The sequence below is a fragment of the Papaver somniferum genome, chromosome 3, assembly GCF_003573695.1.
Source record: "Papaver somniferum cultivar HN1 chromosome 3, ASM357369v1, whole genome shotgun sequence".
NCBI classification, from domain to species: domain Eukaryota; kingdom Viridiplantae; phylum Streptophyta; class Magnoliopsida; order Ranunculales; family Papaveraceae; genus Papaver; species Papaver somniferum.
The window spans coordinates 151308593-151325126 of NC_039360.1; the positions used below are offsets into that span (position 1 = coordinate 151308593).

At 35.0% G+C, this 16534-nt stretch overlaps 1 protein-coding gene and 2 long non-coding RNA genes across 4 annotated transcripts; all 3 read left to right on the forward strand.

Moving 5' to 3' along the window:
• The first annotated feature begins 3594 nt into the window (after nt 1-3594).
• On the forward strand, nt 3595-5943 carry LOC113360112 (B-box zinc finger protein 19-like). The gene is made up of 5 exons (XM_026603658.1): nt 3595-3657; nt 5094-5190; nt 5286-5341; nt 5501-5731; nt 5869-5943. Exons 1-5 carry the CDS (start codon nt 3595-3597, stop codon nt 5941-5943), a joined length of 522 nt encoding a protein of 173 aa, XP_026459443.1.
• Nucleotides 5944-6746: 803 nt separating this feature from the next.
• On the forward strand, nt 6747-10600 carry LOC113361713. Its single transcript, XR_003365283.1, has 5 exons — nt 6747-6987; nt 7127-7310; nt 7522-7712; nt 8289-8436; nt 10032-10600. It is a non-coding gene; the product is annotated as an uncharacterized LOC113361713 (long non-coding RNA).
• Nucleotides 10601-13096: 2496 nt separating this feature from the next.
• On the forward strand, nt 13097-14299 carry LOC113361714. 2 transcript variants are annotated; one of them, XR_003365284.1, is made up of 4 exons: nt 13097-13223; nt 13433-13549; nt 13736-13780; nt 13869-14299. It is a non-coding gene; the product is annotated as an uncharacterized LOC113361714 (long non-coding RNA). The 2 variants fall into 2 exon arrangements; XR_003365285.1 differs by having other exon boundaries at nt 13105-13259.
• The last annotated feature ends 2235 nt before the right edge of the window (nt 14300-16534 follow it).

Below are 16534 nucleotides of genomic sequence, written 5' to 3' on the forward strand. Positions count from 1 at the left end.
TTCCAAGGGAATGACATGAATTGTCATGGTGTGTTCCCTCTTTGTCTCAAATTGATTTTTGTGATCCATAAATGTAATTGTGAGGTGAAAGTGAATTATTGATTTTCAGAATGTGTACATATATCGATCGCTAAAGTGAAAATATGAAACATACCATCTGCAAATATGTCTGCAGGTTATAAATCCTCATCAAGGCGCTCACCATAGACTAAGGTGTTTGAACTACTATTGGTGGAAGTGTAGTCGAGGTCGTGGCTCCATAAAGGAAGATAAAGAGACCACTGGATTCGATCAATGCTCACCTATAAAGGAAGTAGGTGAACATGGCACAACCTAATTCATATCATCAACGAATTCATCTCATTGAGTTGTCTCTTGTTATGTCCATGAATCAAACTGGAGGACGCTCCGAAGTTTAATGATTCCAAAGAACAATGAAATCCTAAAGAATTATGAGAACACAAACGAGTCAATGGAAGGATCATGCATGCATATTGATGATTATATTTTTTCATATACAATTGCTCAAATAAATAGAGCACGATGAGATCAAACTATGCTCCTTGTTGCTTAATATCAACCTGAGCATATTTTTCCTACACAATCCTGGTAGTACTTGATTCTTTGACAAACATATAGGTATTTGGTGTGTTAGTGCTAACCAACCAAGTGTAAAGCCTGTGGACATATATGATTATTTGTCACAAAGAGCAGTGAGAATAATGAAGTCGTAAAGTATAAAGACTCACCTTGTGGCGCGATATTTCTTTCAAAGCCCTGGAATTGTTTATTCTGTTGTAATAAACGTTATAACGTTTTACTATTTAGTTAGTTTGTTAGTTTCAAAAGGTCTTGAAATGCAGCATTTTTATGTGGCTATTACCTATCTCTGTAAGGATTTTTTGTCGCGTAAATCAAATGACTCTAAACCACGGAGTGCGTTTGATATTAGATTAAAACACTCACTTACGGACTAAAATAATCAGGCGATACCCCCTTCTAAGGGACTATTTGATTGAGAAGAGATAAACAAGTAAGGTATTTTGCCCTGCGTACTCGTAACGAAAGTTTCTGATTCATAATTATAGCTACCTATCTCGATGGTATGGACATGACATGTACTCTTAAGAAAATAAGAGATTTTATAAGATGCTTGAAATTCGAATTTGAGATGAAAACCTGGGGAAAGCGCGATTGAACACCGAGCTTGTGGTATATTATTCCACCAGTTTGCATAACAAGGACATGCATCTTGCTAGAATCCCATGATTAGTTGAGGTTCAAATGTAAATAAATGACCATTTCGTCTAAAGGAAGATAACGAAGACGTGTTAATTAGGAGATGATATTCCCCTATCTAAGTGCAACATACACATTGTTGTACTTAGTATAATGTACTCGACCAAATACTTCATCCTCAATGAACTTATTAGCTAGATATAGCTTAGCGCCGAGGCAGTATCTTTGGAATGGTACAATGAATGTATTCATATACTTAACAGGAACAATTTACATGAGTTCCTTTTATCCCTGCAAAGACATAAAGAGGCTGGATAAAGGAAGTGCCATCTAAAAGTTGTTGATTATGAAGGTACAATAATCTTTTCTCCATCATTTCTCCCACAAAAATAATCAGAGGGACACATGACTGACTTATTTATTAAGTAATTGACTATATTCACTTGTGGAAAGTATATGACTGAAGGAACTGCTGAAAACTCCTCAGAATGGAATCAGGGGGAGATGCCGACATTAGGGGGAGGATCCAAGGATATGATGTCGACATAATTTACTTCGAAATTTGAAGCTTTGTTGTACTTTTCCCCCCTAAGATCGAGATTAGTTTTTCCCATAGGGTTTTTGTTACTAGAAGAGGTTTTTAGTGAGACTTTTTTTTTTTTAGTGAGATAACAACATATACACTAGGCATATGCCAGATGTTGAAGACCTAAGTTCACATTGATATTACTGAATAATATCGAAATCAAAGAAATGAAACACGATAGTTTTTCAGGCGAAACCACTTTCAAAGTCAGCATAACAAAGCAAGGATTATTGCAACAGTTTTCATCACAAGTCAACTAGTAGTAGTGATAGTACTATTACACATCAATAATGGATTTTTACTAATCACCCACGAGACTTAGAAAGGATACTGTCTATGGGTATTCGGCAAAGACATACTTTTGGACTGTTGCATTGTACTTTTTTCCCTTTGTCAAGGTTTTATCTCACTGGGTTTTCCCTTGTCAAGATTTTAACGAGGTAACATATGCGACTCTAACTCAATTCTAAGTTTACTTAAGGTTGTACTCTTTTTCCTTAGTTCAAGTTTTGTCCTTGTGGATTTTCTTGGAGAGGTTTTAATGAGGAAATAGACTTAGGTACGATGGTCATCGAGGAGAGAACTACATTTGAAGAACTACGTCCGAAGTACTATATGTGAAGCACTACATATGAAGCATTAATATTGGACCGCAAGTGGAAGTATTGTAGGGCCTTGGGTCCATGTATGTGCGGCCCATATAGATTTAACCAGGGCTTACCGTGCGTCTCATATAGATGTAACCAAGGTTACCTCATAGCTTATATATATATATGCTTAAACCTATGTAACTTATCTCTATTGAATAAGAGTTCACCTTATTTTGTTATTCCATATTCTATTTCTACTTCAACAAGGGTTTGATTTTAAAACTCTTTTAATTAGGGATTTGATATTACGGGGTAACTCATGGGTGGGGAGGCGTTAGCTTAATTTTCACATTCAAAATACTCTGGCGGCACAATCTGGTAGTACCTGTTTGTATAGGCTCATATGGTGTATTACTTCCGGCTTTCCCTCTTGACTATCAATTTAGTTTTGTTGGAAATACCATTTAGCCCTAAGAATAATATATTAGAATTTATTTGGTCCTTTTGACTTAGTCAACTATCTATTTGGTCCTTTTCTTAAATATGAATTATTGTTTAGTCCTAAATATTATTGTTTGGTCATAGGATGAATAATACCCTCGCGGGATGATGTTATCAATGATGTCACAGTCCTTTAATAGTGGCAGAAATACCCCATTTTCTTTATCTTTTCTCTCTCTCAATAAAAATAAATAAATAAAAACTTAAAACGGAAATATCTTTTGAACCATATGTCCAAAAATGACAAATTTTATATCTTCGGAAAGCTCTCGACAAGAGCTATCCAACGGATTCCATTGTTGCTATATTTCGGGGCTTTTAATTTTACCTTATTCTTTAGCTATAAAATGAACTATTATACGAGTTCATTCTGCAAAATGAACTCGTATAATGAACTATTATTACGAGTTCATTCTACAATATGAACACCTGTGACGGGTTCATTCTACAATATGAACTACCATTTACGACTTCATTTTATAATATGAATTACAATAATGAACAACTATTACGAGTTCATTCTACGTTATGAACTAACATTCTTAATTATCATTACCAGTTCATCTTACAACATGAATTATTAATCCTACAATATGAACAACCATTATGAGTTCATTCGAAAATAAGAACATCTATCACGAGTTCATTCTACAATATGAACTATAATAATGAATTACCATGGCGACTTCATTTTTCAAAATGAACTACTATTGTGAGTTTATTCTACAAAACAAATTTCTTGTACATACAAGTTCATTCTACGAAATGAACTGCTAGAACTAGAATGAACTACCATGTTCTAAAATAGTGTTCATTCTCGTATATGAACTACTATTATGCCGAAAAAAACTAAAATTCTGAAACATAGTATAATGAGTACTCGTTGAGAACTTTTCGAATATATAAAATTTATTAATTTTCGACTTATATTTTGGGAGATATCTAATTGTTAAGTTTTTTTATTTATTAATATTAGGAAAAGAGAGAAATTAGTAGAGAAAATAAAGAAAAGAGAAAACCAAAAAAGAAAATCAAATGAGGAAGAAAGAAAATACTATTAAGAGAGAGGAAGAGCATTTTAGATGAAGGTTATTATTGGGGCGTCACATTCCATTAGAGGGGCGTCACCTAATAGGACAAAAACGGGTCACCCATAAGTAATATCAAAAACCCGTTATCTAAAATAATTTTGTAATGACTAAACAACCCTTATTTAGTTAACTTTAATTTAATTAGATAAAAATTAAATTAATGAATTTTGTTGTATACTTGGTGAATTCTGGGACAAAGTTTTTGTGGGAAGAAAAACTGGCCGTAAAATAAACTTCTACGGTTGGAAATAATCCAAACCTGAACGTAAAATCACTTCTATGGTTGGAAATAATCCAAACCTGGGCGTAAAATCACTTCTACGGTTGGAATTAAAAGAAAACTAGACATAAAATCATATTCTACATTTGGAATTAAAAGGAACCTGGACGTAAAATGAGCTTATACGGTTGGAACTAATTCAAACCTGGACGTTAAACTACATGGAAATAAAATTCTACGGTTGGAATTAATCCAAACCGGGACGTAAAATAACTTCTACGGTTGTGAATAATTTAAACCTGGACGTAAAATCACTTTTACGGTTGGAATTAAAAGAAAACTGGACGTAAAATCGGATTCTACGATTGAAATTAAAAGAAACCTGGACGTAAAATGAGCTTCTAAGGTTGGAACTAATCCAAACCTGGACGTAAAATGAGCTTCTACTAGGCTATTTGAATGGGAATGATTCTTCAATGTGTTACATCTTGATTACTTCTAGGCTTTTTATGGCGTTTGTGTTCCGGAAAATTATTATATTTTAGAAGGGTTAGTCTCAAAATTAAGTGATATTTCTTTTTTTTTTTTTGCTTACAATTAGCTGAGATCACCTACCTGAAATCGTCCATATGGTCCTCCCAGGTTGGGGTTAGACTGGATGCAATGTATCCTCTCCGTTGTAGTTTTGTGCATGAATAGATAAACGCACACGCATTATCTTCAAATATGTCTCCATTTATCAGAATAGTCTTTAGAGTTAATAAGAGTCTTTATCGGTTCTCCCTTATTCATCTCTTCAGCATCCATGCCAGGATTAATGCAAATCTTGAACATTCCCTGAGATAAATTTGATGTGTCATTGGTAGGTACAGTTGTGTAACAAACTTGCTAATCGACATGTAAGAGTTGCTCTTGCTGATCCAAGTGATGTTTCTTGCTGTGACATATGCGAAAATGCACCAGGTATGACAATGCTTTGTAAAAAAAAAATGTATTTTCTATTTTTTTATCTCAGAGATAGGCATTTATGTATGTTGTTTCATCTTTGAACACCGTAGCTTTCTTTTACTGTGAGATAGACGGAAGTTCTCTTTGCTTGCAATGTGATATGATGGTACACGTTGGATGAAAAAGAACACATGAGAGATATCTTCTATTTAGACAAAGGGTTAGGTTTGTGCCCATTATATTTTACCTCTGGCCCTCCAGTTCTGATTTCTATTTCCGAAAGGAGAAGCTTTTTTAGCACATGCCTCTCTCGTTTTCTCTTCAGTTCCCAGGTGATAAACTAGAGAAATCTGAAGATAATTTGAATACAGGTGGTAATACCGGGGAACCAAATCAACAACCTAAGGTGGTAATGGGAAAGAACCTGCAAAATCACAGGACTTCTCATGTTCCTGTAGTGAACTCCAACAATGATGGGAATGGAAAAATGACCGAAAATTTGGTAGACCTTAATGCCACGTCAGACAGGATGCACGGGCGACATTTACGTAACCAGGCATGTGTATTCTTCTGAGTTAATTGTTACATTTCGTAGAGATTGGGATTGGTTGAAGTATTACGTTTTACAATTTGAAAACTAGATACATTTGATCAATTATTTACTCATTACATATGCTGTGTTTTGAATATTAGGCACACGGGAATGCTGTTCTTGGCTGCACCAGTGATTTTCCCAGCAGATCTCCTAAAAGAGAGCCAGAGAAGTGATGGAGGTTATTTGATGCCCTTGTGCTAGTTAGTATGTTTCCTTTTTTCCAAAAGTTATTGCTATATTGACTACGTGAAAATGATAAGATTTTGGAGGGTTTTTGGACAGCTGATTAACAGGACTGACCACTTCGCCATGGCCTTGCGGAGACTGTTGTACGACCTGTGCCGATTTTGTTGTTTGAGTTGAGTCATTGAGTGTTTCCATTTCTAAAATACATTTTCTTTTGACATCAAGATGAGCATGGAAACAGGACGATGTTTATTTGTATGTCGAACTTAGAAAAGAATGAAAGAGTAGTGGTAATTCAGCATCAGCTATGCATTCTAAAATCAAAGATAATAGAAGACAGACATATTGGACTCCTACAACCCCATTTAAGGTGGTTTACTCGTATTGTACCTTCTTTACTTTGTAATGGAACTTGAGATCTCTTTTAATAATGTATTGCGAGACACTAGCCATACAAAAGAAATTAATTTTGAATACCAAGCGTTGTTCCTGTAACAACCCCTTACTCAATAATTACGGATGATTAGCCAAGTTCTGTTCGATATCAAACCCTTTAAACTCTTAAATCATGCGAGGCCATGGGTCGCGCGGTGAGAATACTCATCTTTGGGTGAGCGTCCCCGCCCCCTCGAAAATTCTCCATTCCATTTTTTCTCTAATTACGTGAATGTAACGGTGAATACCGGTTTTTTACTGTTTTATTCACACAATTCTTCCGCAAAACAAAAGAAAAAACCAACAAAAAAAAGTAAAAGTCTTTCTCATAAACAAAAAAAAAAAAACAGGAAAGAATACATGAGAGGAAAAAACCCTAAAACCAAGAGATTGTTTTCTTGTCTTTTTGTTCTTCATTGTTCCTTGATATGTTCTGATTGTTTTTTTTTGTTATTTTTTTCTGTTTTTGTTTCTGATCGATCATGTGTTCGGATTATTCAATATAGAGACGAGATGAATAGACAAATCCATGTATTGGTAAACCCTAACGACTACCGGTTTCTGATTTTTACTTTTCCTTGATTTTCACTAAAAAGGTATGAGCTTCGACTACAAAATTCTAACCCTGTTTTCCATTTTTACTGTCTCATTATTTTCTTTTTCATTCACTGGATTTTTAAGTTCTTTATGTTTTAATAAGATTATTGATTGATTTTATTTTATCTTATTTTGCAGAAACAGTTTACCCTAAAACACTCGTCACCTTTTCATATTCGCCTTTTTTCTTAAGAAAAAAAATTAAACCTAGAAAATCACATGTTGCCTCCGTTCTCACTGTTCGTCCTCCTTTTCTTTCTGATGAGTTCACTGTTCTTCCTCCCTTCTTCCTAATGCGAGAGCAGATGGTTTTATTATTCAGGTATGCATTCGTTTCTATAACCTTATTTATATGTATTTTTCTTATCTGATTGAAGTTATTTTTCCTATTCCTATATTGATCGTATTTATTGAAGTTGATTTAAGTGTAATGTAATTGAAGAGGATTTTGGATAGATTAAAAAATGACTCCTCGGGATATCTAATAAGATTAAAACAATCACATGGTGTTTTTTTTTTCAAATGGGTTAAAGCAATCAAAAATCTGCGAGGATTTTGGATATATACATTGTACTGCGAGTATTTCTCATTGAGGCAGCACTCTGAACATGCGAAAGACACCTCTGTAATTTGTTATTCAACTGAGTTTAGCGCTCCTGTATGTGGATGACAAATATATCTGGCATCTTTGGGTTCGGAAGCATGTATCTGAGTACCTCCTCAAGTATGTAAATCTTCTCTTTCTCATATTTTTTCAATTACCGCATTTGTTCATTTTCAAAAGTTTTTACTAATTTTAAAGTTGTAAGCACTTGATAAAAGCTTGCTCTTTGGCGTTTATGCGCACTCATTGCTAATTGTCATGTTGCGAAGTTGCCATCATCTTCATTTTTGACTATTTTATAGTGCTCAATATGAAACTATCTATAAGACATGTGGTGTTTCTCATTGGAATCGAGAAGTGAGGTGAGACTTATCCTTGAATTTGGATTGTCGTCAAACCCATATGTATTCCAACAGCTTAGTCAGTCAGGTATCATCACTGAAAAATCCAAATTGGTTGCACCTCTTTGTTTGATGGCCCCACTGTGCTCTGCAAATTCTTTTACGTGTTTAAATTATTTTTGCTTATAACAGATTAGGGTCAGAGAGAAATAGAAAATAGTTTGGGCAAAGAAAATGTTAGTAATATGTGCTTAATCACAAAATGTCACTAATTTATTCCGTGAATACGCAATGTCGGACCTTTATTTTTTTTGATATTCTATAAATTACTAAAGCATATAAAACTTATTTGCAGATCAAATTCAAACTTGGTTTCGTAATTTCATTACCTCTAACGGGAGTTACTGCAACGATCATTCCAATCCTGCGTGATGTGGAGTTTTTAATGAGCTTTCAGTGTCAGTTCCTGACTAAAGGATTAACTAACTATCTTTGTTTTGGAGGTATCCTTTGAGAATAATTTTCAGAAATTCTGGAATTGATTTTACGTTGGTTTCCGCTTTTAGTTATTATCGTAGGTGAAACTTTGTATTTCACTTTTTCGGTTAAACTTAATTGCTTGATCTATCTTATGGAATGGATATTTCAGCTTATTCATATTATTAGGCTGGCACCCGTAAAATAAAGAGAAAAATAAACTATGCTTCTAAGTAAAAACAAAGGGCAATCTGTGCCATTTGCGCCACTATCATACCTTAGCTGATTTTATATATATATACTTTATTTATTTCAGAAGCTTCTTTCATGCAATATGTCAGATGCACCTGTAGGGCCATTACAACAAAGTGCATGTTGCACCTACTAGAGCCTCTCAATGTTTTTCTTTACTCATCACATCACTTTTAAGGTACATGTCTCAGGATTAATTCACTTTCATTTTCACAATGCTCTGGTGCTTCAGTCTTTGTTGGCTGACAAAACAAGTAATGCCGGAGCACCTGATAGAATGCTAGGTAAAATTCGAGGGGAATTCCAGGTGAGAGATGCTTTGAGAAATCTATAGGACTTCATTTGTGTCTTTTTGTTGGGTAATCATTTTTCTTGAATGTAGTAGTACAACAGTCATTTGTTGTACAGTGACTGGAGTAGTGGTGGCTTGGGGGTGCTCCAGCCACCCCCAAATCTACAAAAAAAAAACACTCAAAATCAAAATTTTCATTTGTGTTTTCCAGAAATTTTTTTATTAGACCCCCTAGATATTTAAAAATTAATCCATAGTATGTTTTTAGCCCACCTAGACATGGAATTCTGCTTCCGTCGATATCGGATTTAAGCATGGATGTACCACTCAGGAAAATGATTGTTAATTGGAACTCATCATGGTTCCTTGGAACCTCATAGGCTCATAAGTCGTGGATGTTGAGGCAGACACAGAGTTTAGTATTTTCGTTCATCAATTTTGTAACTATGTGAGAATGGGAAATCTATTCTTGAGGTACAATTTTGAGTTGGTATGTACCTGCTTAGGAATTGCTTAGGCATTTGTCTATAACTGTCGTAGCTTTCCATTTTGAACATTGCATCTCAAATACTAGCTCAGGTAACAATCTTTTCTTGAAATTCCTTTTCTTCTATATTGAGTACTTGCTATCTTAGCTCAAATGGAAGAGCACATGGTTTTCAACCATGTAGATGTGTGGTTTGACTCCCACAGATGGTATTCTTATTTGAGTAGGCTAAAACCTTACATGATTCCGATGACAATATTAAATCTTAATTAAAAAGGGGCGTCATATATATCATTTTTGGTCGCGTAATGATCGGGCAGTCCCATAGTGCATCGAGATTATTCAGATTTACATAACGAGCCTTAGACAAGAAATTAAGGGTAGCAATATTATGTTTTTGTATGGTTGAAAGTTCTTAGTTAATAATTAGTTAATCATCACTAATTTGCCTACATGTTTTATTGTAACAAAAATGTTAACGTCATGATACATACAGGAAGACAAAGCAGGCAATACACGATGGTTTAGCAAAAAATAAGTAAAAGCCTTTACAAGATCCATCTAAAAAGACTTTATAATTTAATTTGCAGGGAACCGTTAAGCGTGGTTGTTCTATCAGTGGGGAACAATAAGTGTGTGTTAAAAGAATGGGAACCATGCCAGTCACTATTGGCTGTTGATTGATCAGGAGGAGAAGCTGTTGTTATCACCGTAGTCAGGATTGTGTTTCCACACACGGAAACAGAAAATGAATGATGAGCAGTGATGGTTGACTGAGCTATGGTCGGAGATCATCATAACGATGATGCAGCGGTGGAGCTGGGGTAATTACCAGCTGAAGAGTTCAAACCTGTTGTCACTGTGATATTGTAGTTTCTTATTGTCTCTTCCAGCAGGTAAATTAACCCACCATTCAAGAGTGGTCCTATATGATAGAGACATGCTATACTTGGAGCAGAGGGTGTAATGCAGCCAAACCTTGGCCAGGATGGTTGTATGGTAATCAAGGCAAGTGTTATGTAATTAGTAATAAATATTTTTTGTAAATTGTTCTACATAAGGTATTATGATCAGTATATGTTTCTCAGAGATCTCTTTCAAATTCAAATAGTAACTAAAACATGTATAGTACTGTTAAAGCCTTCTAACAGTTTTATGACTCTCTTTAACCTCTAAATGCCTATATAATGTGCTGAATAGAATCTTCTAGAGTAGCAAAAACGTAAATAAAATTTGAGTTACGTTTCATAAAATTGAATTCTCACGGTGTTAGATGCAGTCATATAACAGGAATTTTCAAATGTCTGATTTCTTACAAATCTGTGGGTGATATTCAACTGTTCTTCTCAAATCGAGGCGAGGCGAAGCTGAGCCACATCAAATCAGGACGAGGCGAGGCGAAGCCGAGCTTTACTAAATCGAAAATATGGTTAAAAGAAAAAGATGCTCGATTCGTAACAGACATGGACCAAATAATGGTGGATGATTTTCGGGTCTGCACGGTGCATAGCACGGGCATAAAATCTAGTAGGAGTGCATTAGTGGTAGGCCTGTCAACGGTACCTATCAAAACGGATATGTCCTTTACCATATCCATTACCGATAAGATTACCGGATATCCGATAATATCCGACGGATATTTAAAAATATTTCTGTTATCCGTTCCGATAATTATGTCGGTTATCCGATAATATCCGGTAATATCTGATAGTAATTCATTATAATAAAAATAATTTAAGTTCTTTTCTATTCTTTTTCTAATTTCATAAATTACAAAAAAAATCAAAGAAACCCTAAGGAAATTCAACTAAATATAACCAAATACCTTGATCAAATGCACAAGATTGGCTTTAAAATTATTATATTAAATTAGATTTAAACAAAACTCAAATCTTCTCCATCAATATTGAAAAATTCTCCACTTTTCTCACAACCAATAAAACTAGTTGTGTTTTTGTTCTTCCATAATATTTTTATTTCTACCACTCTTCACATACTACCAAGCTAACAACTAAATATATTACTCAAAAAAATATAAAAAAATTTGCATATGCATTCTTTAACGGATATCGGATATTATCCTACAGGATAATGCCTTTTCCGTATCCGTCTCGTTAAAGTAAGAATATCCGATAAGATATCCGTATCCGATATCCGTTATACGAAATTTCGGATAATATCCTAACGATTCGGACGGACTCGGACGGATATCGAATATTCGGTTATCCATTGACATCCCTAATTAGTGGTGTAAGATGACGTATGCTTATACTATTAGCTAATAGGCTGCCCTTGAAAAGATAGCTGGGTGTAGTTAGAAACTAGGTCAGAAAGAGAAGAAATATAAACCTAAGTTTAGCAGCCGGAGTTAGAAAAATTGATTTTTCTCGTCAGAGGAGGATAACGGCGTGAAGGGAAGTTTCATCAGAAACCAAGGATTTTCTAGGGTTTTTCAAGACAAAGGCAAGTTATTTCTTGCTTTATCATGTACTATTGGTAGTTATGTAAGCTTCAATTGTTCTTTCTGTTGAAAACCTAGGATAGAAGTAGAGATTTTTAGGTTAAATTCGTATGGATTGATATTGTTGTCGCCTGAAAAATTAGGTACTGACTGGTCCTTAAACGGGGATCCAACCATCAGATCATCTTGATTTTTGAATATGTTATACCTTAGTATGTAACCATCACTCGACCAAAATCTCAGGACGATCAGGCTAAGAGAAGTCACTTAAACATCAGTATTTCAGAGACTGATTCTGCAGTTTTTGTGTAGTTAGGCAGTTCTGAAAACCTAAAATCACATAGTTGTGCTATATAGAATTCTCTGAAATTTTAATAGGAGAAACCCAAATAGTTATGAGATTGTTGTAAAAATTTCAGGTGAAACTGAGTTCGGTAGGTACCCCAACCAACTGACTTTTGCAGGTGAATCGTTTGGAATTCAGTTTCGATGTTCATATAGAATTGGTAGTATTTTGGTTTCTAACCGTTACTGTTCTTTGAAATTTTGGGAAAATGTATGTGTTATATCTATGAATGTGTGGTATAAATTCCCTTGGGATCAGGTTAGTGTTCATAAGGAATGTGACAGGTCAGTTATGGTGTTTGGTGTGAACTGATAGGATAGTTCTGAACTGTCAAGTGTTATAGTATGTACTTTGCATTCTTGTTGTTCTTGTGAGAATGGATGTTGCATTGAAGTGCAAGTGTAAACTCTAGACTTTTCAAATGTCTTGTGTTGATGTATGGTTAGAATTTGAATCCTTATTGAATGATGAGTTGTTTGTGAATCTACTTACTAAGAGAGCAGGGCCTCGTCTATTCAAATAGTCTGAGTGTCGCGGTGGGTAGTAGATGAGTTGGATAAGCCAAGAGATCAGGGCCACAATATCATATAGCTTGTGAGCACCGGCGGGCGCTGGATTACATGTAAATATTTTATTATCGAATGTGTGTGTGGTCTTTTATGAATTGCCGAAGGTAAGCGGCTTTATTACTTTGGTGGAATGCTAAACCTTTTCTTTGTTTTCATTGTAGTTGAAATATATAGACTACCTTTATACTTTTGTTTCTTATATGCTATCGGTATATATGATGGATTGAGAGTGAACTTGCAATTCCAAGGCTCTGACCTTGTGTTGATTTTTCTCTTTTCAGGTAGCAGAATAGTAAGTGGGTTAGTCGTGGGGTTTTCTCGAGTTTCCGCTGCAGTATTTGGAAAGAAGTGGAACCTCTTGTCTTTCTCATTGGAACTGTGAATTTTAAAATTTTCAGATTCTTAAGTAAATATCATATTCTTGCAAATTGTATTAGATTAGGTACTTTATAAGCTTATATATATACATCCATTTTTCTCCATTCAAACTTGTATAACCAGCATTAGAAATTCAAATGCTGAGAACCATGCTTCATCTCTCATTTTTAACACCATTGTTTTTATTTCAAATCTGTGTGTTTATGAATCTAATAACTGGTTGTGATTTTGTTGCAGGTAAGATTCAGGGATCTGTAATACAGAGGGACTGGCAAACAGGAGGTAATTCTCATAGAAGGAGCCAAGAATCACGATATGATAAAGTTGCTGACGGATCGTGGTGACAATTCTTATGTAAGTAGAGGACTTCTATGTTTATATATTTAAATTGTTTATTAGTTACCAAGTTGAATACTTGTTGGTACTTAATGATTCGTTATTTACATTACAAGAGTGAACTCAGCATATTGTTAGGACTTTGTATGCTTTCTCTTCACCCTTATGCTGGAACTTACGAGATTATATTTTGTTGTTCTTCAGTTTATGCTGAGGAGGAGAACTTTTAGATAGAATAATACTATCCAGGTACTTTGCTTGTTATACATTGGAATAGTTGCAAATTTTTCGGCTGTTTAAGATTTAGTAACTTGCATCTTTCTTATCACTTCAATAGGGGTGGGAAGTATTCAGAAGAAGATGCCGTCATGGTTCAGATTCTTAATGTTGTTGCGTTCTTTCATCTTCAAGGTGTTGTTCATCATAACCTCAAACCAGAGGTAGTTCCCTCATTCTTAATATTCCAGTCTGAGATTTCCATAGTATTTCTTTGTTCCTGGCCATAACCTCCGAGAAAACATCCTCTCAAGTGGTGTTTAAGTGAAATAAGGTGCAGACCCTGTTGTTGTTGCAAGCGATGGAAAGGTGACAACTTACCCTATTATCCCTCTATCAATGGGAAGATTATGTTTATAGTCTTTGTTTACAGAGAATTTGTATTCCCTTAGAACAAAAGAACTCATTAAGTCTTTCAAATAAATCTACTTAACAAAATTTGTATTCCCTTAGAACTTGGGAATTCTCCAGGATATGAATTGATTGAATATATTTAGAAAGAATATACAAAGTTATTGTTGAATGTGGCTAGATGGATTGAATGATAGTTTTATGCAGGTTATTTTGAATTTCGGTAACTTTCCGGCTGAAAATGAACTGCCGGCAGTAATTTTTTTTGCAGTTACAAAAACATTCGTAACGGATGAAAGCTGTTTCAACTTGACACGTAGTAACGGCTCTATCTATTACGACCCTGTAATTACGAAAATTTCTTAGTGGCTGTCACCTGTTACGACGTGTCATATCGTAACGGCGAAACTCTGTTACTAACGCCATTACAACCTAAAACGCCTTTACGAAAAATTGTAACACCCATTTTTGAAACAGGTGGTAGCCGTTACAATACCGATTCGTAACGGCTCACTTATGTTTCTAATCCCAGAATTTGCTGTAGTGAAAACTAAAAAAGAAAACAATTAAAACTTAGAGATGTTATGTAATATATGATATAAAAATATACTGAACCAACAAAGTTCAAAAATCCCAACCTAGATACTGATTAATACATAGCACGAATTGTAATAAGAGTTGTAGGATCTTAATGGGTGGTAATCGGAGAAGTGACTATGTACCATAATATACTAAAGATGGCACACAAATAATCCAAACCACATTGTGGTCGTTCTCTTCAAAAAATCCACCAGTACCTTCAAATCCATTAGATCGTGCTCGTGTAGTCTTGTGGATGTGCCACAGTTAATTTCTCAAGGGAATTGAAATACTCAATCACCTTAAAGATAAATTAATCAGTTTAACGTATCTATATCTACCAAAACTATTGTTTTTGATGGTAAGTAGGCCCGCTGACGCCTATTCTGATGGTAGTGGTGATGGGCCCGTCACCCGGTTTAGAAAAGAGAATGAAGAACAAAAGGGACGAAATCTAGAAGAGAGGATTACCGTTAGCTAGGGCCAAGCCGATATAAGGTTCGCTAGCGACGTGGTAAAGCCCGGATTTAACGGGGCCCTGCTATAATCTATGCCGTCCAAAATTCGAAACGATCTCGACCGTTCTTTGACCTAAATACATATACACTACCTTTTCTTAGAACATTGATTCTCAAATTAAGGTGTACATGCGTTGTAAGACAATATTACCGTCATCATTCATTATTATTACTAGACCGGATAGTTCGACACTTTGACCCATTGGTATAGTGTTATGCCTGATGGGATGGGTTTATTAGGCTTAAAAGAAAAGAAAAAGAAAGAAAAAAAGCAAAAAGTTCAGATTTTTGACGAAGGCTAAAATCGTAAATCATAATTTCGTGTATTTCTGACCTAGCTTCAGACGAGTATATGGAATTCATATTTTAGAATTTAGACATGAAAGCTCATGTCACGATGATCTCCGTCTGAGTGTGTAGCCTCTTCATAACATGCATGAATATGTAATTATTAAAGCCTCTCAGCTGAGCTTTGATTATTCTGCATATTTCATCATTTATACTGACCAATTCCAGTACTCACTTCTGCATAGAATCGAGAATGATTGGACGGCTCCTAGATGGATTGAACACTAGTATAGAGCAATAACGTCTTCAGGATGCTGCAAATGTTCCCTGACTATGCAGAATAAACATTTAGAACGAGTATGATGCTTCTAGTATCTCATACCTCGACTCTCGAATACATATAATGCTCCTAGACAGATTGCGTGCTAGTATAAAGCCATCAATTAGTAAATTCTAGTGCAATATTCATCAATTGAATTTTTAGAAAATATTCTATTTTTATCACAATATTTCATTACTTAAATTCACGGCTTTCCTCAGCTGAATTATATGGATTAATAATACATATTCACTTATCGGCATACGGCCCACCACCGAGCCGCAAGAAAATGGTGCGAGTCTACTTGGTAATAATGCACGAACGGGCATCCAAATATGCACGAATGAAGATATATGGAGACCTATGCATAATAGGAAAGGAAAATAAAATAAAAGGAGAAAAGAGGTGCATGGGACAGGGCCCACCCTCCCTCCGGCCATGCCGTGGCCGGTCCAACGCCTCTCCATTTATTTTATTTTATTTTATTATTTTTATCCACAACTCTTGAACTCTCACCTTCATGCAAACTCTTAGTTTTCCACATTTCTTCAAATATTGCTCAATTCTCCAAAAATCCTAGCCACACGATAATAAGGTCTTTTTTACGAATAAATATTAAAATATCAGTATTTAAATATTATATAAATATTGGACGTGTGAGCAAAGTCCCAC